General features: G+C 40.6%; 2 protein-coding genes across 2 annotated transcripts; both read right to left on the bottom strand.

The window, feature by feature from the left end:
- Window positions 1-221: 221 nt before the first annotated feature.
- Window positions 222-8,421, bottom strand: LOC134642739 (NLR family CARD domain-containing protein 3-like). Its single transcript, XM_063494691.1, has 12 exons — window positions 8,354-8,421; window positions 8,021-8,134; window positions 7,636-7,752; window positions 7,211-7,324; window positions 5,788-5,904; window positions 4,965-5,206; window positions 2,276-4,070; window positions 2,028-2,195; window positions 1,615-1,788; window positions 1,312-1,485; window positions 890-936; window positions 222-784 (listed from the first exon to the last, which is right to left on the bottom strand). The coding sequence occupies exons 1-12, from the start codon at window positions 8,419-8,421 to the stop codon at window positions 222-224; spliced, it is 3,693 nt and encodes a 1,230-aa protein (XP_063350761.1).
- Window positions 8,422-11,328: 2,907 nt separating this feature from the next.
- Window positions 11,329-25,571, bottom strand: LOC134643776 (NLR family CARD domain-containing protein 3-like). Its single transcript, XM_063496330.1, has 12 exons — window positions 25,521-25,571; window positions 23,860-24,036; window positions 22,270-22,372; window positions 21,662-21,775; window positions 19,857-19,970; window positions 19,632-19,689; window positions 19,168-19,396; window positions 16,956-18,735; window positions 16,704-16,877; window positions 14,739-14,912; window positions 12,734-12,780; window positions 11,329-12,514 (listed from the first exon to the last, which is right to left on the bottom strand). The coding sequence occupies exons 3-12, from the start codon at window positions 22,356-22,358 to the stop codon at window positions 11,970-11,972; spliced, it is 3,324 nt and encodes a 1,107-aa protein (XP_063352400.1). The 5' UTR covers window positions 22,359-22,372; window positions 23,860-24,036; window positions 25,521-25,571; the 3' UTR covers window positions 11,329-11,969.

Here is a 25,571-nt window from a genome sequence, read left to right as displayed (position 1 = left end):
CTAGAAGGCAGGTGGCCAAAAAGAGCAGTAATCCTCAGAGCCAAACTAGCAATATATAAAAACTTTCAGATCACATCTCTTACTGTATATTAAAGCAGAAAGGAAATGTAATGTGTTGTTTGCTTATCCAGAAATCTTGCTAGAACTTTTTCTGAAATCCCATATCATATTTTCATTGTGGATGTTTCTCAGATACGGACTGATGTATGCAATTATTTGTCCTATACTGAACACAGAGACACAGAGGAGTCAATTGACAGCATCAAAGACTCGACGCCCAACCCAAACACAAAACCAAACCCAGCATACAGAGGTTCAGTGAATGTGGTTTCGAAGGTGTGGATTTGGATCAGTTTGTCAGAGGAGACTCTGTAGAAGGACAGAGTGCCAGCAGGATAATCCACATACACTGCTACTCTGTTAGAGACCGAAGAGGGATGGACTGATCTGATTTTGTTATCATGGCAGACGGAGAAGCCACCATCAGAGCATCGCAGACACCACGACTGATCATTCATTCCAAACTTGCAGTCTTCACTGTTTCCTTTCCGTTTTATTCCTCTGTAACTTACGGCTATGTCAACTTCTCCTCTCCACTCCACCTCCCAGTAACAGCGACCAGTCAGGCGATTACTGCACAACAGCTGCTCCCTACGGTCAAATCTGTCTGGGTGATTGGGATAAGTCTGCTCCTTCTCTCCTACCAGCATTACTTTTCTGTCGTTTTCAGAAAGTTTCAGCTTTCTGTGTGCTGTGTTTCTGTCCAGTGTAAGTTCACAGGCATCTGCCAGAAGAAAGAAGTCACAGCTTTAAAATAAATGACATAAAGAATTTTCAAATACAAGGTTTCAAAAAATCATAAATTCCTATTAACCAAGTACATGCTTACATTTTCTCAGACCGGGTTTTAACGTTTGCTCTCCACAGTTTTCCACCCTGGGGAAAAAAACGACCCAGTTAGCTGATATGTTGTCTTTCATTATGAAAAGTGGAAGAGATGCTCTAAAATATAAGCTAATGTAGGACTATTAGCAGCCACCAACCAATCAGCCACACATGCTCTCAAAACTGAAACTGAAAATGCTAACTTTTTTCCCAGCTTCACTGACAGTGTTAAATCTATAACAGTATTGTAGAGAAGGGCTAAATAGTGTAAATTAGACTTAATACATGTTGTCAAGTTTCAGAAGGGCTTAAATGCATGCTTGTTAAAATACATAAAAAGGCAAAGAGCCTCCATGGCAAGTATTTTTTTTTTTTTAAATTATTATAGTTTTTTACAAAAATGATCGGTGTCTTCATGAATCATACTTCAGAATGTCCAGTCTCCAGAGTGGATTTTTCAATCCAGTGGACAGCAGTCCCACCCCTGAATCTCCTGGATGATTGTAGCTTAGGTCTAGCTTTCTAAGATGGGAGGGGTTAGATCTCAGAGCTGCAGCCAGAGAAGCACAGCCGTCATATCTGATTAGACAACCTGAGAGGCTGAAATTATTAAAAGAAATTGTATTTAAAACAGTGTTATAGGTAAGTTTAAGACATTGGTCGGGATATACAAAAGAATCTGCAGGACACAGTCTTTAGAAAAAGAGAAGTAAACATCTGATTTCTTACCTAAGAGTTTCAAGTTTACAGTGTGGGCTCTCCAGTCCAGCTAACAACCCTCTTACGCCAGAATCCTGCAAGTCATTGTTACTCAGATCCAGCTCTCTCAGGCTACAGGACTCAGAGCAGAGAACTGTGGACAGGGCTTCACTGCTTCTCCACGACAGTTTGCACACAGCCATCCTTTAGAGTTAAGGTTGGAGATGTGTTTTAAACACACTTCATATTCGGTGTTACTGAATTAGCTTTCTGGTTGGACAAATCTAGATCACTGCAAATGTTAATACAAAAACACAAAAATGCCACCACCCTAAATTAATTAAGAAATTATGTCCCAATTTTATTTAATAGAAATTAATTTGACAATTTAAGCATTACTGTTGCCAAATTTGAAGTGTCATACTTTGCAATGGATTCCTAACCTGAGAATTTGCAGTTTACAGTGTGCACTCTTCAGTCCCACAGATAGCTGCAGCATTCCTGAATCTTGCAGGTCATTGTTACTCAGGTCCAGCTCTTTCAGACTAGAAAATTGGAGAATTGAGGAAAGATCTTTCCAGCTTCCCCCTGACAGGTGACAACCACCTAGCCTAAGCAGGAAATAGTAATTACAAATGTTTAATGTGTTCAGTTATGTTATTATATTATATATATCATGTCATCCACTTACAGAGCTCTGTTGGAGGCTTTGACCACTGGGAGTAGCCTTAGAAGAGCCTCTTCTGAAGCAGAGTATTTCTTCAAGTCAAATATGTCCAGATCTTCATCTGATGACAGTAAGATGAAGACCAGAGCTGACCACTGAGCAGAAGACAATTTATCTGTAGAGAGACTTCCTGAACTCAGGAACTGTTGAATCTCCTCCACTAGAGAACAATCATTCAGTTCATTCAGACAGTGGAACAGATTGATGTTTTGCTCAGTAGCCTCATTATCGCTGATCTTTTTCTTTATATACTTGGCTGTTTTCTGATTGCACTCTGAACCTACTGTTTTCTGGAGTCCTCTTAAGAGATTCTGACTGTTCAGCAGTGATAGCCCAAGGAGGAAGCGGAGGAACAAGTCCAGGTGTCCATTTGGACTCTGTAAGGCCTTGTCCACAGCAATCTGATGAAGGAGTTTTAGACTAGATTTGTTTTTAAAGACCTTAGGCTTCTTAGAAGCCATTTGATCTTCCAGCATGTTGACCCCAGAGTTGCTGAATGTAAGATGGACATGAAGAGCAGCCAGAAACTCCTGAACACTCAGATGGATAAAGCAGAACACCTTGTTCTGGTACAGTCCTCTCTCCTCTTTAAAGATCTGTGTGAACACTCCTGAGTACACTGAGGCTGCCCTGATGTCAATGCCACACTCTGTCAGGTCTGATTCATAGAAGATCAGATTTCCTTTCTGCAGCTGATCAAAAGCCAGTTTTCCCAGACACTCGATCATCTTCCTGCTCTCTGGACTCCAGTGCTGATCTGTTTCAGTTCCCTCGTCATACTTGACCTTCTTCATTTTGGCCTGAACTACCAGGAAGTGAATGTACATCTCAGTCAGGGTCTTGGGCAGCTGTCCCCCCTCTCTGGTTTTCAGCACATCTTCCAGAACTGTAGAAGTGATCCAGCAGAAGACTGGGATGTGGCACATGATGTGGAGGCTTCGTGATTTCTTGATGTGGGAGATAATCCTGTTGGCCTGCTCCTCATCTCTGAATCTCTTTCTGAAGTACTCCTCCTTCTGTGGGTCAGTGAACCCTCTTACCTCTGTCACCCTGTGAACACACTGGGAAAGAATCTGATTGGCTGCTGCAGGTCTTGTGGTTATCCAGAGGCGAGCAAAAGGAAGCAGCTTTCCCCTGATGAGATTTGTCAGTAGCACATCCACTGAGGTGGATTTTCTAGGGTCAGTGATGATTTTAGTTTTGTGGAAGTCCAGAGGAAGTCGACACTCATCCAGACCATCAAAGATGAACACAACCTGGAAGTCTTCAAAGCTGCAGATTCCTGCTTCTTTGATTTCAGTAAAGAAGTGATGAACAAGTTCCACCAAGCTGAACTTTTTCTCTTTCAGCACATTCAGCTCTCTGAAAGTGAATGGAAACATGAACTGGATGTCCTGGTTGGCTTTGTCTTCAGCCCAGTCCAGAGTGAACTTCTGTGTTAGGACTGTTTTCCCAATGCCAGCCACTCCCTTTGTCAGCACTGTTCTGATTGGTTCATCTCTTCCAGGTGGGACTGTAAAGATATCTTCTTGTCGGATTGTTGCTTCTGGTCTGTCTGGTTTCCTGGATGCTGTTTCAATCTGTCTGACCTCATGTTCATCACTGGCCTCTGCAGTCCCTCCCTCTGTGACGTAGAGCTCTGTGTAGATCTGATTCAGAAGGGTTGGGTTTCCTGCTTTAGCGATCCCCTCAAACACACACTCAAACTTCGTCTTTAGGCTAGACTTCAGCTTATATTGACACACAGTATTATGAGTTCCTGAATAAAAAACAAAGAGAAATTAAAACCTGTTAAATCTCACGAACACGAAAAGCTCAACACCAAGTAGCTTAACAAATATGCAGCTACTGAAAATCCACAGTTAAACTGTGAGGCTGTGTTTCTGAGTGAGTGGTGAGCACCATTTAAGTCAGGGAACTGTTCTGGCTGTTTCTCCGAACAACGGGGTGAGACTGACATAATGACTTTAAGGCCAGTAACTAAAAATCACTAACACGGTCGAGCTGGAGGTGTTAGAGAAGGCGTTTATTACAGCAAAAATGCCTGACAAAACATACCATCACCCATCTTAAATACCAATACTGTGCTGAGAATGTGGCTGGATTTGAAAGTGAAGTTAATACAAAGAGAGGCATCTAAAAAACCAGAGTGTCGATCGTGTATTGGCGGCTTTGCGCTGTCACTCTGTCACTTTGGGGCAGAAACTTGAAAAATATGTATACAGTGAGACAGTAGTAGAATATTGGACCTGTAAGGCACCCAGTTGACTCCCAGGACCCATGGAGTCACCAAGAATCACCTTACTTGCTCTTCCACTGGCAACAGAAAAGCTCATTTACCATTTTGGGAAACTAAGGCTTCCTAAGGCATCCACAGAAGAAAAGGGTAGTGCTGCTCTCCATGTTGGAAGGTTAAACATTTCAAGGAGAATGAGCGCTTTCCTTGCCTTAGCAACATTATTGACAGACATGTTATAACAGATGCTGACATAACAGCAGAAACAAGTGACCTTCCCAGCAGATGAGGATCATATGAGTTAACTTTACCACCAAGAAAAATGTCAGAATTGTCACCACCACAGGTTCAAAGCCTATGCTCTGTACGAGGCAGTAGGTAAGTGACATCACATCGACGTTACTGAAATACTCGTACTGCTCTGGAGATGGTCGGCCAGCTCCTTCTCTTTCATTCTTCTCAAGAAGTAAAGTGTGATTTTCAGAAATGATTCTCTGCTGCTCCTCCTCTCCTCCACATCTTCACCATCCTCTCTCTCACTCTCCAATCCCACTGAGTCATCTGGGCTCAGAATCCTCTGAAATTTTTTTAGCTCATCCTTCACAAAACTGATGATGCTCTTCTCGAGTTTCTGGAACAGAAATATTAATGCATGTAGCCTGAAGGTTGTTCCAACCAGAATAGCTATCACTGATGACGATAAGTGCAGTGGGTGAACATTTACACACAGTGAAGATGGAGTCGAGGTCTTTTTGATCCTGCTGGGCATGCTGAACTCTAGAGAGACACATAAAATATTTATGTTTATTTTAGTTATCATGTGAGTTGCTTAAGGATAACAGGTTCAAAATAAAGCTTTTACAGGACTCTGTGCAGTCCAGTAAAAACGTAAATAACTCCTCCAACCTTCCACCCCCTCACTGTTTGTCTGATAGATAGTGAAAAGTATCCCATATAAAGCCGGCTGTATTTTGTTGAGAGCAGTTTTACTTTTGCTAAAGAGCTGTGAGAATAAAAATCTACATCATAGCTCTTTATTAGCAATGTGTTCGATTTTAGACTAATAGAAAGATAATGCTGATACAAACAGGAACATATTTCAGTTAGATAACATGCTTTATGAACTAGATTAGTATTAGTTAGTACAAGTATATTAATCCTCCTGCTGTAATGGCTGCACCAATCTTAAAAGAAATTTAAGGTACTTTCTCAGATACATCTGCAGACTTTCAGCTCCTACCCCGGATCATCAGGCCTCTGTTCATGTTTAAAGTCAACATGTGGACCCTTGGACCGCTCGCTCTGCATGGACACACTGCTGGATACAGGAGAGTGCTGCTGCTGTTGTCTGATCTTCCTACAATCACAGGAGGATATTTCAGTTAGCCAGCACATGGTGTGAACCACAGTGATAAAATACGAATAATACAAAGCACCATGCTAGAGATAATCATAAATGAATAAAAATAATAAGCCTTGTTAAAAATCCTTGATTAGACCAGCATGTTTAAAATGCAATGCTAAAACTTAATATACCGTATTGTTCCATATTTTTCGGACTATAAGGCACACTTAAAATCCTTTAATCTTCTCAAAAATCAATAGTGTGCCTTATAATCTGGTGCTCCATATGTATGAATTCTGGTTGTGCTTTCTGACCTCGAAACTTTGGTAAGCTACGAAGCCGCACCGCTTGTCGATGCTCCGATTATCGGAGCATTACGGCTACCGTAGTCAGGAGCCTTGCGCAGTAATCTGTGTCCAAACTCTGCTTCAGGTCCCAAAGTCAAAAGCACACTGCACCATCACTGAGAGTTAAAAACTAACTCTCTAAATTCTTTCATCTTTAGCAAAAAATTTGCTGCTTTAAAAGGTGTAACAATAAAGTTTAACATCCAGACATCCATGAAAACAGAATTTATTAAATTTAACTGCGTTAGAAGTTAACAGGAAGTTAGCTTGCTAGTTTCCACCTAAACATGATATAGCATGTTCTGACTGAGAGATTTCTGAAAAAAATTAAACACACAGCCCTGCTATCACTTCAGACAGAAATGAAGACAGAAAACTAAACAGCAGTGACTTTTGTAGGGTTACTGAAGTTGGACTAGCTGGTATAGTATATAATGATGTGCTACGTGATTGCTAGCGACACAGCTATGTTAGCATAACTTAAACACAGTGAAGCTGAAGGAAGAATGCTAACTTTTTTCTACTCAATAAAAGTTAACGCTAGCATTCCCAATGGTTAGGGGCAAATGCAAACGCATCGCAGGACGGTGTAAACGGACCAAACTTCAGTGAGGAGAACAACTAAGAGAATCCATCCACAATACGAGGTTAGTCATTAATATACTGCAACAACATGGGAATAGAGCAGCTGCGAGAGAATTCAACATTAATGAATCAAGGGTACAGAAGTGGAGAAAGCAAGAAGAATGAGTTGAGTAAAGTCTGACTTACTCAACTCTGACTGGACTGTTTTGTTTCGCTTAATGCGTCTTATAATCCAGTGTGCATTATGTATGAAAACAGACCTGTTCATCGACAGTGCGCCTTATAATCCGGTGCGCTTCATGATACATTTATTCGGATATAAAATTGATAGTTAAAATATGTGCAGTACTCTGTATCAGATAACTCATGCACCTTTGAGTCCTTACCCTTGGTCAGACTTCTGTTCATGTTTAAAGTCAACATGTGGACCCTTGGACCGCTCGCTCTGCATGGACACACTGCTAGATACAGGAGAGCGCTGCTGCTGTTGTCTGACCTTCCTACAATCACAGGGGGAGAGATTTCAGTTAGCAAGCACACTGGGTGAACCACAGTGGTAAAAGACACAAAGTGCTGTAATAGTTGCAGCAAGCATAAAGAATCGAATGGGACTGGACATGTTATAAGTGGTGAGAACAAGTTGGCATTTGCAAATGCAATAATAAACCATAACCTATTCAGTCTTCTCACTGATCAATACATCCATCCTTCTTCTGCTGCTTCTGATCTGTATGTGGATAAAAACCTGATTCTAAAATATGTGTAATGTCTGTTTCAGATAAGTCCTGAATCATCCCTGTTGAGCTCTTACCTTGCATCATCAGGGCTCTGTTCATGTTTAAAGTCGACATGTGGACCCTTGGACCGATCGCTCTTCATGGACACACTGCTGAATACAGAAGAGTGTGGTCTCTGCTGCAGGATCTTCCTTTAAATATAGGAACACATTTATGTTAGGCACCATCCTATGCGACTTGTCTTAGTACCTGTCAGTTAGAATGAGTAAGTAAATCCTCCTGCTATAAAAACATAAAGCCATGGAATGGTTGGAGCGTGCTATAAAGAATTTAAACCGTGTTAAATAAAGTGGATGAAACTGGTATTTCTAAATGCAGTGCTAAAACAGCCATCCATCCATCCATTTTCTGCCCCTCTGAAACTGTAAAAAAGCTGCACCTTCAGTTTGCAGTCCTTACCCGAGGTCAGACCTCTGTTCATGTTTAAAGTCGACATGTGGACCCTTGGACCACTCACTCTGCATGGACACACTGCTGGATACAGGCGAGTGTGGTCTCTGCTGCAGGCTCCTCCTGCAAACACAAGGACTCGTTTATCCTGAATAAGAACTCATTAATAACCTGAAACAGTGATCACATAAAGAAAAACTCTGAACACTTTTGAATTTTTGCTCTTCTAAATTTTTTTCTAAATATTAAGATAATTAAATAAATAATAATCAATATTTCTTTCAACATTGTTAAGAAATCATTTTGTCTAACAAATCTGTTTTAGTTCCTTTGACTTCTTACCTTGGATCAGCAGGGTGATATCCATCTTTGAAGTCAACATGTGGACCCTTGGACCAATCGCTCTCCATGGAGACACAACTGGGTACAGGCGAGTCCCGTTTGTGGTGTTTGATCTTCCTATTATATATAATAATTTAACTTGAGTGCTTAACTAGAAGAGATAAGATGATGTGTCATGGGCGGTTGGTCATCTCACCTCTGCAGTTTGGTTCGACTCTCATGTTCCCTGCACTGATCCATAGCAGATCCCAAACCTTCACACAACATCACAGGACACATTTGCTCTGACTGCTGTCAGTAATTCAAACAATTACAAAAAGTTTGGATTCGTTTTGATATTCAAAATGTAAACTGGTCTTTGTTAACATAATACCAATATATCTTAATATCTTAACATAAAATAAACAAAGATAAGAAACACATTACAGAAAATACCGTGTGTGTGATAGTGTTTGTAAAATCAAAATTAGTGCATCTAATAACTGTTTTATTTGATTTCCTTTCATGTTGTTTTATCTTGGCGGTAGGGTTTTAATCACATTGAGCAATAAGGTTATCAGGAACCTTTTTGTGATTTTTATACCTCAGAAAAATAAAACCTTGAACTTTGATTTTGTATGATATGAATTACAGCTGCTGATTGGTGTGATAGCATTCTGTTTGTTGTAAAAACTGTAAATGTCATTACATCAAAGGACATTTATTTATAGGTAAAAAGTTGTGTTGTTTGTTTGTTTCAAATTTCTGCATGCCATCTGGTTACTGAAGCTTCCTGTTGTGTCAAAGTCAAATTTGACTTATTAAGGATTATGTAAATGATAGAAACAGAACAAAAAACAAGTAACAAGTCTCATTTTTTTTTAAATCTGGAGTGAGGTTGATCATAATACTACCAATAACCCTTTTGATGGGTCCCCCCAGTACTCAAGACCAATTAATGAAACTCATGGCTGGAAACAAAATATCTCTCCATCACAGAGGTGGTTGTAATGTGAAGGTCCCCACTCTGAAAAAAACGTTTTCCAAAAATAATCATAAGGGTTGACATTTGGACGTGTTGTAGAAGACAGTTTTGAACTGAAAGCTTTTTAAAACAAATGAAATAGACTGATGGGTTGTGATAGCCCAACATAAACCAGTGAAAAGGTCATTTAGTCATCTGAATATCAGTTCTTGCAGACCAGCTTGAACTTCCGTTAGCATAACAATTTTCTAACAATTCAATTCAATTCAATTCAATTCAATTTTATTTATATAGCGCCAAATCACAACAAAAGTCGCCTCAAGGCGCTTTATATTGTACAGTAGATAGCACAATATTAAAAGCAGAGAGCATCCTGAGATGGTCACATGAATGAAAATGCATGAACAGACAAAAATGAACACACCTCTGCAGCAACATACAACAAAATCCTACAAAGACTTGGAAGCTTTTTGGACATACCTGCTGACAGTGAAGAGGCAGGAAGCAGTTTGTGTTACTGTTTGATTGAAGAAATAATCTGTGTGAAATTAATCTTAATCAACCACTTCTAATGTAAAGCAACTAAAAGCAAGACTACACAGGAGCTTGCCGGTCTGCAGATTCAATCTAATCTCCACATTCAGTTCTCCACAGTTTTTATTATTTAAGGTCATACAATAACCACATGCCACTGAACTTTGAACCTGCTGTTGTGGAACATTAACAGACAGTAAGACAAGCTTACAGTGGAACTTAGAATCCTTCTGGGCCTTGTCCAGAAGGCAGGTTTTACACAATCTGAGTATGTTTCTTTGTTTTTCTCACAGGTGCAGCAGTTGTCAATACATTGTGCATTTCTATTTGTATTTTATTATATTTTCTCCACCTTTCCCATGCAAAAGCTGACAGACAGGATGAAAAAAAAAGGACCAGATACATGATCAGAGGAATTGGTACTCAAGATCGGTGGTGCTGTTTATTTCTAACATTACAGCAACATTAGAGTTCTGAAATATTAAACTTGATGTATTTAAAATTGGTTAGTCACTGTATACCCACAGAAAATTGACCATGATCAATTTTCTTATCTATTCAGTTCCCAATGAATCCATCTGTGTAAAACAGACTTAGTGGTGTTAGAGGCAAGCATAAAAACTAGCGTTAATCAAGCATAAAAACAGCGTTAATCTCGTTAATGACGTTAACGCCATAACTGCATTAACGCGGCAAATCTCTGTTAACGAGTTACCGCGGATCGTCCCATTTGTGGGGCTGACCGGCGTCAACACGTTAGCGCATTGATTAACGCTGACAGCACTAATAAAAACATTAGTGCAATTTCTACATCACCAAAATCGATGTGCGCCCCTCTGATCAGAGTTAGCTCTGTGAGCTCTGAGTATGTTCACCCTGAGTTAAATGACCTTGTGGGTAATGAAAAGAGCCAAAGTAGTTATAGTAGGTCAGATACCGTGACTCATCATAAAGAGCAGAGCCTCCACTTTGATTCAGTGGATCAAAGAAGATGAATCCATTTGAGTGTGCACGATGATCAGCTTCAAGACTGCAATCATCATTCCAGAAGATGGGTTGAGCCTGTGTGGGTGTAATTAACACATAATTGCTCCAGAAAACAAAACAAAGGTCCCTTTGTTGCCTAATCTCTGGTTTATCAGCCTGGGCACTACAATTCACAGTAGTGATGGCCCGCTTGAAGCTGACACTCTGGCATGTGTGTCAAAAGAAACCAACACACTGCTTCAGAAGCACTGTGTCGAGGCTTGATTCGTTTGGCCAGAGTCACATGATCAATGACGTCCGAAGCTTCATTTAACTGCTTCAGTATCTGAGTCAGTGGTTTATAGGAAAGTGATTAGTCATTCACGGCATTTGTGGAGTGTTTTGATGGTGAGAAATAGCAAACCACTGATCATTCTAATGAGTGATATGGAGCCAGCGAGGAAGAGAGGAGGTTCTGTCATGTGGGAGTAATTTGAGTTGATTTTGGTCAATCAGGTGGGTTTGCCAGCTTTCTGTTCTTGTTGCTTGCCTTTGTTTTGGGTGTATTTATTTTATCTGAAATTTGAAAAACTTAAAATGTCTTAACAAAACATCTGCTTTTCATAATATACATATCATTAAAGAATTTCATTGTTAAAATAATCTTAAAATGTTATTCTACAAAATGTGCAGCAATTTACTTTGTTTACTCTTTTTCGGTGATAGTTTGTGGGACCCAGGAAGATCGTATACCTGCATCTCTACCAACTTGCATTGCAGTTTCTGTGCAATGCAACCTCTTCTGTTTCGTGTGAGAGGATTTTCTCTAAGCAGGAGAAATTATCTCCAAGCAAACAAAGAGACTCGGCCATCGCACAGTGGAACAAATTCTCTTCTTAAGTAAAAACCAAACAGGATAACCTTAAATGCATCATGTTTTTACTTTACAAGTTCACTAGTTCACACCCTGTTAAGGCCATCTTCTCTTTCTAACATGTTTCACTTTTCACCACTTTTACTTCACTCGCTGGTCAGCTTTAGGCTCTAAATCCACTTGGTTACATTTATGAAAAGATGTCCCTTTGTAAACATGGACAGTAAAAAACTTACAAGTGGCGTGTGTCCTGTCTCAGTGATGAGATTAAAGGTACACTAAGAACACAGAGAAAGTAAAGATTCAGATGACCAGAACCCAAATCCAAACCCAGCATACAGAGATTCAGTCAATGTGATGTTGAAGGTGTGGAGGTGGATCAGAGTGTCAGAGGAGACTCTGTAGAAGGACAGAGTGCCAGCAGGACAGTCCACATACACTGCTACTCTGTCAGAGACCGAGGATGAGGAGGAGGGGGAGGAGATGAATGTTTCTCTGTTATTGTGCCACACAGAGTAACCACCATCAGAGCAGCTCAGACTCCAGGACTGATCATTTCCTCCAAACCAACACTCATCACTCTTTTTTTTCCTTTGGATTCTCCTGTAACTCACTGCTATATAAACTTCTCCTTCCCACTCCAACTCCCAGTAACAGCGACCAGTCAGACCATTTCTACACAGCAGCTGAGGCCAGCAGTCAAATCTGTCTGGATGATCAGGATATGGCTGGTCCTGTTTCACACGTGTCACCTTCCTGTTGTTGTCAGATAGTCTGAGGTTTCTGTTCACTGTGTTGGTGTCCACTGTGAGTTCACATGAATCTGGAAAGAAAAAGATGGAGCTGCAGTTGATAATCTGACATATTTGATGCTTTATTCTTTCTTTACTTGCTGATATGTTGCTCAGTCATAGAAAGTTTAATGATGATACTTTCTGAATGAATATATACAAGACTGTATATAAAAGATGCCTGTAGCCACTGTGAAGCTGTAGTTTTGAAGGTTTGACATAAAAATTTTGTTATCATTTCTGAGACTTACACTTCAGTAGTCCAGGTTTTAGCCACTGCTCTCCACAATGGTCCACTCTGGAGGGAGAAAAACATAATGAGTTTTATCTATAATGAGTACGTACTTCTATTCAACATGAAGCACCAATTCCTGATTGATATAGAAACATGCTGAAACACAGCCAGTTTTAAATATATTCTCTTCTCAGCAGAGACTGCTATGGGTCATGCTTTCATGAAGCTAAAAAAGGGTAAAAGTGTATTCTTAAAAACCTGTGTGTGTTTGTCAGTCCCATTCAGAACTCAAAGCTAAAGAAGCTAAAGAGCTAAAGAAGAGCCCAGCCACCCCTTGGAGGAAACTCATGTCCACCGTTAGTATCCGCAGTCTCATTCTTTCAGTTGTGACCTGGATCTGGTAGCCATAGGGGTGGATGCAAACAAAGATCGGCCGGTAAATCGATACCTTTGCTTTCATGCCCTGCTGTGTCTTCAAAACAGAGCAGAACAGAGTCTCCTCTCCAGTGCTCTCAGACAGACCTTCTTAGTGAGGCTGAGTAGTGGGATACCTCTATAATTGGAACACTGCCTTCAGTTCCCCTTCTTAAAGACAGGAACCATCACCTGACCCTGCCAACCCCGATGATCTACCCCAGACAAACAACATTACAGAGATGTGTCAACCACGACAGCCTCACCACATCCAGAACCTTAAGAAACTTAAGAGGAAATCTCATCCACCAAAAATTCCCTGCCACCAAGGACTTATTTAAGACCATTAGTGAACTCAGCCTAGTGATGCCTAAGTTGTCCCCTTTATTCCTAGACACTGCTTTCTCTAAGGATGGATATTGGAAGAATTGAGGAGGTGTCTAAAGTATTGGATCCACTGGCTGACTATATCCTCAACTGAAGTCAGAAACAACCAGCAATGAGAATAACGGCATTATAAGTAACAGTGTTACTTTTTTCAGTAATGAGAAATCTAACTAATTACTATTTTTATCGTTACAACACCGTTACCGTTACTAACAAGAAAATGCAGTGCGGTCGCATTACTATTTTTCAACAAACAGATGGTTGAAGCTGCCTTCAGCTTACCGGACCTTATATCAGTTGCACCGAAGTAGCTGTCTACGTAAGTAATCTGGGCGCTGCAGCTTTAGGTAACTTCTAGTTACTCGAAGTTACTAGTAACTTCGAGTAACTAGAAGTTAACTGAAGGTTTGCCAGAAATGCTTTGAGAAGAATCTTAAGTTCTATGCCACCATCAAACTCAGTCTAAAGGTGAGTTTTTGCACAGCTACTGTAAGAACCACAGTCTTCTTGGGCTGCAGTACCTGTAAGTTGTCTCAGGAGTCCAGCGGGCTAACTAAGGACTTATTCAGTTTGATGGCTCTGGTCACTTTTAGTGTCCACCATCTGATTTTGAGATTAATATTATGACACATGCCAACCACCATGAGGCCACAGCTTTATACAGACTCCTCAGCCAAGGAGTTCTATGACATGGTCCTTTTGGACTTAGTATCCCCTGTTTATCTTTCGGAAGGCTGTCAAAGCTCTGTCAAAGGTGAGAATTTAAGGTTTTGCAGACCAGGGCCTCAGACATTACCAGTACACCAATAGGACCATAGAGTTCCCTGATAGGGCATCCTCTAGCACCCACACTGTTGTTCAGTATATAAGCACAAACAACAGTCAGGACTTGTGTGTACAAATCCTGTGGAGACCATAAATGCTGAATGACATATCATTTCAATGTGTTAAGTAGCTTATTAGAATCAAAGGTAGGCATACATTGCAAACTGAATTGAGTTGAATGTCTCTGCAGTAAATCTGTAAACAAATGCAGATTATTTTATTTCAAGTTTATAATATTATTAAATGAACAAGTGTTTAAAATTAGAATGGCCTCTGGGGTCTGCACATTTCTTTACATAGAATCACTTTATACCTTTCCCATGAACAGAAAAAAGGAAAAAGGCTAAAAAAAACCAAGTTAGATAAACCAACACCATGTGAACTCTTGTTCATACCTTAGATTGTTAAGTCTCCACTGAGTATTCTTCACTCCCTTAGAAAGCTCCTCCACATGAGATTCTCCTGGATGATTGTAGCTCAAATCAAGATTTCTCAGATGGGAGGGGTTAGACCTCAAAGCCAAGACCAAAGATTCACCTCCATCTTTTGTGATCAGACAACCTGAGAGACTAAAGTTTTGAAAGAAGAAAAAAGTCCAGGATGAGCATGTACAGTGGCTTGCAAAAGTATTCGGCCCCCTTGAACTTTTCCACATTTTGTCACATTACAGCCACAAACATGAATCAGTTTTATTGGAATTCCACGTGAAAGACCAATACAAAGTGGTGTACACGTGAGAAGTGGAATGAAAATCAGACATGATTCCAAACATTTTTTACAAATAAATAACTGCAAAGTGGGGTGTGCGTAATTATTCAGCCCCCTGAGTCAATACTTTGTAGAACCACCTTTTGCTGCAATTACAGCTGCCGGTCTTTTAGGGTATGTCTCTACCAGCTTTGCACATCTAGAGACTGAAATCCTTGCCCATTCTTCTTTGCAAAACAGCTCCAGCTCAGTCAGATTAGATGGACAGCGTTTGTGAACAGCAGTTTTCAGATCTTGCCACAGATTCTTGATTGGATTTAGACACCAGACAGGTCAGGGATAAAGTTATTGAGAAATTTAAAGCAGGCTTAGGCTACAAAAAGATTTTCCAAGCCTTGAACATCCCACGAAGCACTGTTCAAGCGATCATTCAGAAATGGAAGGAGTATGGCACAACTGTAAACCTACCAAGACAAGGCCGTCCACCTAAACTCACAGGCTGAACAAGGAGAGCGCTGATCAGAAATGCAGCCAAGAGGCCCATGGTGACTCTGGACGAGCTGCAGAGATCTACAGCTCAGGTGGGGGAATCTGTCCATAGGACAACTATTAGTCGTGCACTGCACAAAGTTGGCCTTTATGGAAGAGTGGCAAGAAGAAAGCCATTGTTAACAGAAAACCATAAGAAGTCCCGTTCACAGTTTGCCACAAGCCATGTGGGGGACACAGCAAACATGTGGAAGAAGGTGCTCTGGTCAAATGAGACCAAAATGGAACTTTTTGGCCAAAATGCAAAACGCTATGTGTGGTGGAAAACTAACACTGCACATCACTCTGAACACACCATCCCCACTGTCAAATATGGTGGTGTCAGCATCATGCTCTGGGGGTGCTTCTCTTCAGCAGGGACAGGGAAGCTGGTCAGAGTTGATGGGAAGATGGATGGAGCCAAATACAGGGCAATCTTGGAAGAAAACCTCTTGGAGTCTGCAAAAGACTTGAGACTGGGGCGGAGGTTCACCTTCCAGCAGGACAACGACCCTAAACATAAAGCCAGGGCAACAATGGAATGGTTTAAAACAAAACATATCCATGTGTTCGAATGGCCCAGTCAAAGTCCAGATCTAAATCCAATCGAGAATCTGTGGCAAGATCTGAAAACTGCTGTTCACAAACACTGTCCATCTAATCTGACTGAGCTGGAGCTGTTTTGCAAAGAAGAATGGGCAAGGATTTCAGTCTCTAGATGTGCAAAGCTGGTAGAGACATACCCTAAAAGACTGGCAGCTGTAATTGCAGAAAAAGGTGGTTCTACAAAGTATTGACTCAGGGGGCTGAATAATTACGCACACCCCACTTTGCAGTTATTTATTTGTAAAAAATGTTTGGAATCATGTCTGATTTTCGTTCCACTTCTCACGTGTACACCACTTTGTATTGGTCTTTCACGTGGAATTCCAATAAAATTGATTCATGTTTGTGGCTGTAATGTGACAAAATGTGGAAAAGTTCAAGGGGGCCGAATACTTTTGCAAGCCACTGTATAAATAATAATACTGCAATTTAAAATAACATGTAAATCTCTCTCTCTCCCTCTCTCTCTCTCTCTCTCTCTCTCACACACACACACACACACACACACTGAATATTACCTTAGAGTTTCAAGTTTACAGTGTACACTTTTTAGTCCACCAGACAGCAGCTTCACGCCAGAATCTTGCAGGTCATTGTTACTCAGGTCCAGCTCTCTCAGACTAGAAGACTCGGAGCTGAGAACTGATGAAAGAGCTTTGCAGCTTCTCCACGACAAGTTACAACAGCTCAGCCTGAGAGAAAAAATTATCAATGAAGATAACAATCAAGAATGTAAAAACCTATTTATAATGGTTCATAAATCGACTTACAGAGCTTTCTTGGAGGCTTTGACCACTGGCAGAAGCCTCAGAAGAGCATCCTCAGTAGCAGAGTATTTCTTCAGTTCAAATGAATCAAGATCTTCCTTTGATGACAATAAGATGAAGACCAGAGCTGACCACTGAGCAGGAGACAGTTTATCTGTAGAAAGACTTCCCGAAGTCAGAGACTGTTGGATCTCCTCCACTAGAGAACGATCATTCAGTTCATTCAGACAGTGAAACAGATTGATGCTTTTCTCTGCAGACTGATTATCACTGATCTTCTTCTTGATGTACTGGACTGTTTCCACATCAGCATTTGAACTACTTCCTGTCTGTGTCAGTAGACCTTTTAGGAGAATCTGATTGGACTGCAGTGAAAGCCCAAGGAGGAAGCGGAGGAACAAGTCCAGATGACCATTTGAACTCTCTAAGGCCTTGTCCACGGCACTCTGGTGGAGATGTTTTAAAGAATGCTGATCTGTTTTTTGCAGTTTCTCCAGCAGGTTGACTTCAGAGTTGATGAAGGTCAGATGGACATGAAGGGCAGCCATAAATTCCTGAATACTCAGATGGATAAAGCAGAACACCTTGTTCTGGTACAGTCCTCTCTCCTCTTTAAAGATCTGTGTGAACACTCCTGAGTACACTGAGGCATCCTTGATAATTACTTCAAAATCTGTCAGGTCTGATTCATAGAAGATCAGGTTTCCTTTCTGCAGCTGATCAAAAGCCAGTTTTCCGAGAGATTCGATCATCTTTATGCTCTCTGGACTCCAGTGCTGATCTGTCTCAGTTCCTCCATCATACTTGACCTTCTTCATTTTGGCCTGAACCACCAGGAAGTGGATGTACATCTCAGTCAGAGTCTTGGGCAGCTGTCCCCCCTCTCTGGTTTTCAGCACATCTTCCAGAACTGTAGCAGTGATCCAGCAAAAGACTGGGATGTGGCACATGATGTGGAGGCTTCGTGATTTCTTGATGTGGGAGATAATCCTGTTGGCCTGCTCCTTTTCTTTGAATCTCTTTCTGAAGTACTCCTCCTTCTGCGGGTCACTGAATCCTCTGACCTCTGTCACCATGCCAACACATGAAGGAGGGAGCTGATTGGCTGCTGCAGGTCTTGTGGTTATCCAGAGGCGAGCAGAGGGAACAAGTTTTCCCCTGATGAGATTTATCAGCAGCACATCCACTGAGGTGGACTCTGTAACATCAGTCAGGATTTTAGTTTTGCGGAAGTCCAGAGGAAGTCGACACTCATCCAGACCATCAAAGATGAACACAACCTGGAAGTCTTCAAAGCTGCAGATTCCTGCTTCTTTGGTTTCAGTAAAGAAGTGATGAACAAGTTCCACCAAGCTGAACTTTTTCTCTTTCAGCACATTCAGCTCTCTGAAAGTGAATGGAAACATGAACTGGATGTCCTGGTTGGCTTTGTCTTCAGCCCAGTCCAGAGTGAACTTCTGTGTTAGGACTGTTTTCCCAATGCCAGCCACTCCCTTTGTCAGCACTGTTCTGTTTGGTTCATCTCTTCCAGGTGAGACTTTAAAGATATCTTCTTGTCTGATTGCAGTTTCTGGTCTGTTCAATTTCCTGGATACGGTTTCAATCTGTCTGATCTCATGTTCATCATTGACCCCTGCAGTCCCTCCCTCTGTGATGTACAGCTCTGTGTAGATCTGATTCAGAAGGGTTAAGCTTCCTGCTTTAGCAATCCCCTCAAACACACACTTGAACTTCTTTTTCAGGTTAGACTTCAGGTTTTTTTGGCACTTTGCAGCACGAGTTCCTAAATTAATAATTAAAAAACAAACAAACATTAAAATTGATTAGAATATTTGCCATGGTGTTTACTTTATTTAAGAACTGACAGGATGACCTTGGATTCCCTCAGCTCTCTGTAATTCACCTACCCCCTGCCTATCACCTACTTTAGCCATTGATTTATGGGCTTTCCTGATGTAATCAACCATCTCTAATGTAGTATGTCTGACCACAAAAGTTATAGATAAACAAATAGAAACATAAAAACAAAAGATGCATAAATGTTTATGTCTGTCATGCACCAGGGTGTTGTGTTAATCATGGCGCACATCATTTATGTTTCGATAAAGAAAAATTTATAGATCCAACAGAGTGTTTCTCAGACTGTGGGGCATAGAACAGCTGGGGTTGTGGACAAACTTGAGGAAATGCTGTGCATGTGTTCAAATCCTCTTACTGCTCTGCAGACACTCAGCCAGCTTCTCCTGCTTCATTCTCCTAAGGAATTGCAGCGTGATCTTCAAAAATGACTCTCTACTGCTCCTCCTCTGTTCTTCATCCTCAGCCTCCAGCACCTCCTCATCCTCCCTCTGACACTCTAACCATTCTGGATAGTCTGAAAGCACGACCTTCCTCATCTTCTTCAGCTCATTCTTTAAAAAACTGAACATGTTCTCCTCCAGCGTCTGGAAAAGGGATACATTTAGAACTTTAAACTTATTTTCAGTCATTTCCAGTTTCATCTATTAAAGTTTTGACAAAATTAGGACCATATATTCCACATTATAACCTTCATAATGTTTTTAACTAAATGAATCTAGTAATTCTCTCACTGAGTCTCATGTTTAAGGAGAGATGGAAACTAAATTACTTTTTCCTAGTTGATGTGATATTAAACTGTTGACTCTTGAATCTTCTCACCGTAAATATGGAGTCCAGATCAGACTGACCACTGAGAGTCTCTGAGCTCTGCAAAACACTGCAAAAACGCTCAACGTTAGCATATGTGCAGTTTGTTAAAGGTGTTGCTTTCTGTAATGATGAGTCTTGGTATGAACACAAAGTCATCACTAATGCAAGTGCTGGTCTTGCTGTTGGACATGACGTTTTAAAAGAAGAAACACAATCAACAGTTTCAGTTCTCACCCTGTATCAACAGACCGCTCTCTGTTAGAAAAGGTTATTGGTTGAATCATAGATCGGTCACTCTTCATTGACACACAGCTCAGTGAAGTAGACAACAGTGTCTCCTTATTGATTCTGAAATGAGAAAATAAAGAATATGTGTGTTATTTAAGGTATTCACAGCAAATGTTGGTATGCTAATGAAACAGATAGTATTGCATGTGTACAGGTCTGTTAAGAATTAAAAATAATTCACTCGACTCTCGTTAGCAACAAATCTTTGGTTCTCCGAGACTATTTGTTTTATAGAATGATTTTAAAATTTTATCGATTAAGCTGTTCATAGCTACAAACTATGATTCGGAGTGGGGTTTGATATTTGGGGGAACCTTAAGGTTCAGTACCTAAGAATAGGTCCCCAACTGATTTCCACTGTAAGCTCAAATAGATTTTACTACCGTCTTCCTCAGATGGCCATCCCTCCCTGAGCCTGATTCTGCTAGAGGTTTCTTCCTTTTCAAAGGGAGTTTTTCCTTCCCACTGTCACCAAGTGCTTGCTCATTGGGGCTCCTCTAATTGCTGGTGTTTTTTCTGTGTTGTAGAATTTTTACTTCATATCTTGTTGTGATTTGGCACTGAATTGAACTGGAAAAGCTCATTTGTATTGGAGGTGCAGAACATGGTCCACTCAGTCAGAAAATTGGAATAGTACTGAATTTCTGCCAGAGGTGGGAACTGAACATCCCTGTGCACTCTGTATGTTTGGCTATACCAGCTCTGTCCAGGATCATCAGGGATGATCATTTAATTATTTTTCAGATCAGGAAGTCCGTTCCTCCCAATCACCCCTCCAGGTCTTTGTCACATGTTGTGACTATCGTCTCCTCATTTTGTTAAATAGCTTGTTCACCTTTGGCCTTCCATGCCAGTGTTCTTCATGTTTCTTTTACACACAGAGCTTTTTTCAGTTCTTCATACAAAAGGTCTTTGGAATGTGTCCATAATCCGTTCTTATGACATGGCCAACTCAGCACACTCGTTTTTGTTTGAGGATGGTGTAGATGGCTGGTAGTCCTGTTGTGGCAAGTATCTCTGTGTTGGTGACCTTGTCTTTCCATGGTATGCCAAACATAGAACTTTGGTCTTTCCTTCAAACTAAGCAGATTTCTTCAGTGCTGTCTTTAAACACATGATTTAAAAGTAAGGAAAAGAAAAATGCTGAAAAATGTTGGGGCATGCACACATCCTTCTTTGACACCAAGGCAAAGGGGTTGGACAAGGGTCTGTCAATAAATGCTATAAGTAAACTGTTACTCTGCATTTGTCTTGACGTTGTCACAGTGAGAAAATCATATCAGCTGATCTTTTTGGTGTGAAGCTGCACTGGGAGTCTGGATAAACTCTGGCAGCCAGTTTTTTGCAGTTTTTCTGGTGCAATGCACAAAAACAACTTTCCAACAATACTCAACAACAAAATTCCTCAAAAGTGTCTGCTTCTGTCTCCTGTTTGGTTGATGGTACCGTATGTCATATGTTATGGAACAGCTGCCTCTTTCCAACATTAACAGAGTGAAGAGGGTCTAAAAGGGTTTGTGCATCAATCACATGTAACATCAAGACAACCTTGTCTTATTATCACAGGGTTTAAACTCTAGAATGATTTGCAGACTCACTAAATCACTCCCTCTGTTTAAATCTCTTGTTAAAATTTGTGGAGCCTCATTGAGCCTCTGAATAACTGTAATTATTTTCTTTAACGTGTTATTTATTGTCATCACTGAACAAAAATCAATTAAAATTTTGTAAGTGAAGAAACATAATCTTACCTATAATGTGCATGTTTGTCTTCATCTTTGAATATAATGGGTTGAATCATAGATCGATTACTCTTGAAGGACACACCGGTGGATGAAGGAGGGGCTTGTGTTTTCTGATAGAAACTGATAGAAAAAAAAACAGGGACTGCATAGTGAGCACAGTAGCACAGTGAGTTTGGATTCAAAGCAGCTGCAACAATTTCCAGTAACCAACTGAAAAACACAAAACCCCCCAAAACTGTAGAACCAAAATTTATAGCAACCAATCCATTGTGTATTTTCTACCTGGTGTGTAAGTAGATGACAAGGTAAAAAACAGATTATGTTGTTTTGTGAGACTAAACACAGGAACACAGCAGCAGAAATAAGTTTGTGTACTGGCAGCAGTTTGATGTTTGTCTCTCTCAAGATTTAAAACTCTGACTTATTTTTGTTTTTTTAACTGAGGTTGTTGCATTAAGAAAAGGTGATGACCAAACAGATGTAGTGACTGCAGAGAGTTCACATGTCAGAGAGTTAAACAGTTGGTTCGTTTGATTTCTGTGTCTCTGACCATGACAAACACAGGTGACTGTGACCTGGAGAAGGGTCCTGACAGCTAGAGATGGTCCTCTCACCTCTGAGCTTTGGTCTTGCTGTCATGTTCCCCACACAGAGTGGATTTAGAGGGAGGGACTCCCTCCTCTCTGTGCTCACACTGATCCATAGCAGAAGCCACACCTTTACACAGACACAGCAACATTAATATCACCACATATATTAGTTCACACACACACACACGCACACACACACACACACACACACACACACACACACACAAGGATTTAAACATCTCTAATATTTTGTTTGTTTACAAATAGAAAACAGAATCCAAACATCTTCTCCTGTGTGCCTTCAGTCAGTCTTCAGCAGTGTTGGGGAGTAACAGAATACATGTACCGCCGTTACGTATTTAAAATACAAAATATGAGTAACTGTATTCCGTTACAGTTACAGTTTAAAAAGGTGGTATTCAGAATACATTTACTTTGTTGAAATAAAGGGATTACACGGCGGTCAGGAACAGGAAAAGATCTTTTCCTGTTTCATAGTTTAGGCTATGCCCTCTCTATCTCTGGTAATTCCACGCCGGTGGAAACCCAAACAAAACACGCATTAAGAGGCTCAAATGCCTGTGTCTCAATCTAGCGTCTCATAATGACGTGAAGAAATATTTTTATTTATTTAATATGAAGGCAATAGGCAGAGTGTACCATGCATCGCCCTAAAGAATGTAGCCTCATGGGCAGTGTAGTCCGTGCTGCAGGGAGAATGGACTACCATACCCGCTATGTGTCTGTGAGCCAGGGAGGGAGAAAAAGGTGAGTCGAAAAGTACGAGTTGTCACCGAGCAGAAATGGAAGCTGGAAGCATGTAAATATAATAATAACCACTGCAGCCAAAAAGAGTGCCTGACGAGCCCAGTTGTAAGTAAGCTATTAAGACTCGGCTGTACACTTTTTTCGTGTTTTTCTCAGAAACAATGAGTTCCGTTGGAGCAGCATTTCAACGCTTCTCTCTGTCTCTCGCAAGCAAAGTTGACCCAGACAACAAAGTAAAGCAAGTTTTCGGTTACGAGTCCGACACGGAACCCAACGCATTAGCCAGAGGTCCCTTTACTACGTTTTGGAGCCGTGGACCTGTTTTATATACACGCGGAATAGTTTTCTATACGAGATTGCTGCAAAAAGTGCAGCCTTACCTAATGTCCACCCTACTGTTACTCATTTTATATTAAGATTTAAAACTCTAGTTGGTATTGGTATGGTGAGTAGCCTTCAGTAATAGTAATAAATCACACAGCAATAGTACATTCATGTAGTTGTAAAAAAGCATGATAATATATTAAGTAATCCAGTGTATTCTGAATACATTACTCTCATTGAGTAACGTAACGAAATACGTTGCAAAATACATTTGGGGGCATGTATTCTGTAATCTGTAGTGGAATACATTTTAAAAGTAACCTTCCCAACACTGGTCTTCAGTGTTACCTGATGGTTCGAACACTTAAAAGTAAATGAATCACTGTAAAGTTATTGTTCCTAAACTCAGAGAGAAATTCTTTTTTCTCTTCATGTTTTATACCAACAAACAGCAAACAGCCAATCAGCATCATGAAACACTACAGCCACACAGTTGCTGTAGCCTTCTCTGGAAAGACTCACCTGCTGAGCTCACTTCACACCCTTTCCACCTTCATGTGTGGAAGAAACATTTTGAGAAAAGAAGCTGCTCAGTCTCTTCGTCAGTCCTGGTGTCTGAGCGATCGATCTAAGGACTCTGTCACAAGCTCACAACTACAGATAAAAAAAAAAAACCCAAAGACATCCGACCAGCCTCACCTGTGGAAAGAAACCCAGTCAGTGTCAGAGAAAACACATAGGGGATTATGGACTTAGACATGATCTTGACCATGTCTACATTCCTAAATGCACTGAGTACATACAGCAAGCAGCAGTTCTCCCTAACACAAAGCCTTGTTGATGTCAGAGGTCAGAAGAGAATGGGCAGACAGCTGTGAGCTGACAGGAAGGCAACAGTAGGCAACAGTAAGTAAAATAACCACACGCTACAACCAAGGTATGCAGAAGAGCATGCCTGAACACACACTACCTTACAGCAGATGGGCTACAGCAGCAGAAAAGCACACAATAGAAAATTGGAAAACCATTTCCATGTCCTAAACAGCGACACTGTAGGGGGAGCAGAAGGGAACATAAGGAGATACCAGGACATTTTCCTCTCAAAAAGTCACTTTTTAACCACTTTTTTTAATGGTTGTTTCAGATAAACAAGCTAGAGGACTGAAATTTGATCTGCACGTGCTCAGTAGGATTCTCTCTGTGTGGAAAAAGAGCAGGATCATCTCAGCATAGCAGAAGTTTTTTTAAAAACTAAATTAAAAAACTTTTTCATTATATATAGATGGGTAGGTGTGTGTGTGTGTACACATATATTGCCTTTGCTCAATAGAATACAAGATGTATTTATGGCTGCAGGATCATAAGCACTCTGAGTTTGCTGACAATCAGAAAATCAGCACAATTACATTTTCAAAGGGGTTATTATAATAAATTCGTTGTTCTAAAAGCAGCTCATCTATAAAATCTGTTATCTGTGTTCTGTCAGAGCTGATTTACAGCAGCCTGGTGTCTTAACAGGTAGAACAGCTCTCTGATATGACAGCTGATATCCAAAACATTTTTAAACATATACAAAAAAAAAACTAAACAAAAGTCACATGTACAGCAGTAATTTGATTTATTAGATGAACAGTAATATGACTTAATTTTTTCAGGATTACACTTTGTGTTGTTAGTGCATAGGCTATATCAGACTGGTAGCTGCGCATGTGTCTTACATCTAAATGTAAATGCTGGATTTCAAGCAGAAGTCTGTGAATTATGAAGAAAAATATAGAAATGCTCCGGCCTCGACCTACTTCTACTTCAACAATCAAAACAACTTTATTGTCCACGTTTGGAGGACAAAATGCCTCACAGCACATCTCACGTGACCAAACAGACCCTGAGATGCAGCTACTTAAACATTTATCGATAAAATATTAAACATAAAAACATTCATAATAATGTTATGTTAGCTTAAGAAGTAAAATGCTGGATTTATTCGGCACTGCGTGGACTTCGGGTCCACACTGACGTCACATAAATGACTGCCGCGGCGGACACACACCGACCTGTTTGATCTTAACAGATACTCAAAGGGTCTCGATTTCTCACGTTTCTATGGTAACACGGTTACAGCAGTAATCTGACAGCACGAGCAGAACCTCGGAGACAAACACCGGCACGCGGACCTCACTCACCTACACAGATAGGAAAGACGCTCAGCGGAACAGCAGCCGGACAAAGTGAAA

This window comes from Pelmatolapia mariae, linkage group LG15 (assembly GCF_036321145.2).
Source record: "Pelmatolapia mariae isolate MD_Pm_ZW linkage group LG15, Pm_UMD_F_2, whole genome shotgun sequence".
Taxonomy (NCBI): Eukaryota; Metazoa; Chordata; class Actinopteri; order Cichliformes; family Cichlidae; genus Pelmatolapia; species Pelmatolapia mariae.
The sequence above is the reverse complement of the archived record's forward strand: the minus strand, read 5'-3'. Positions and strand labels throughout refer to the sequence as shown.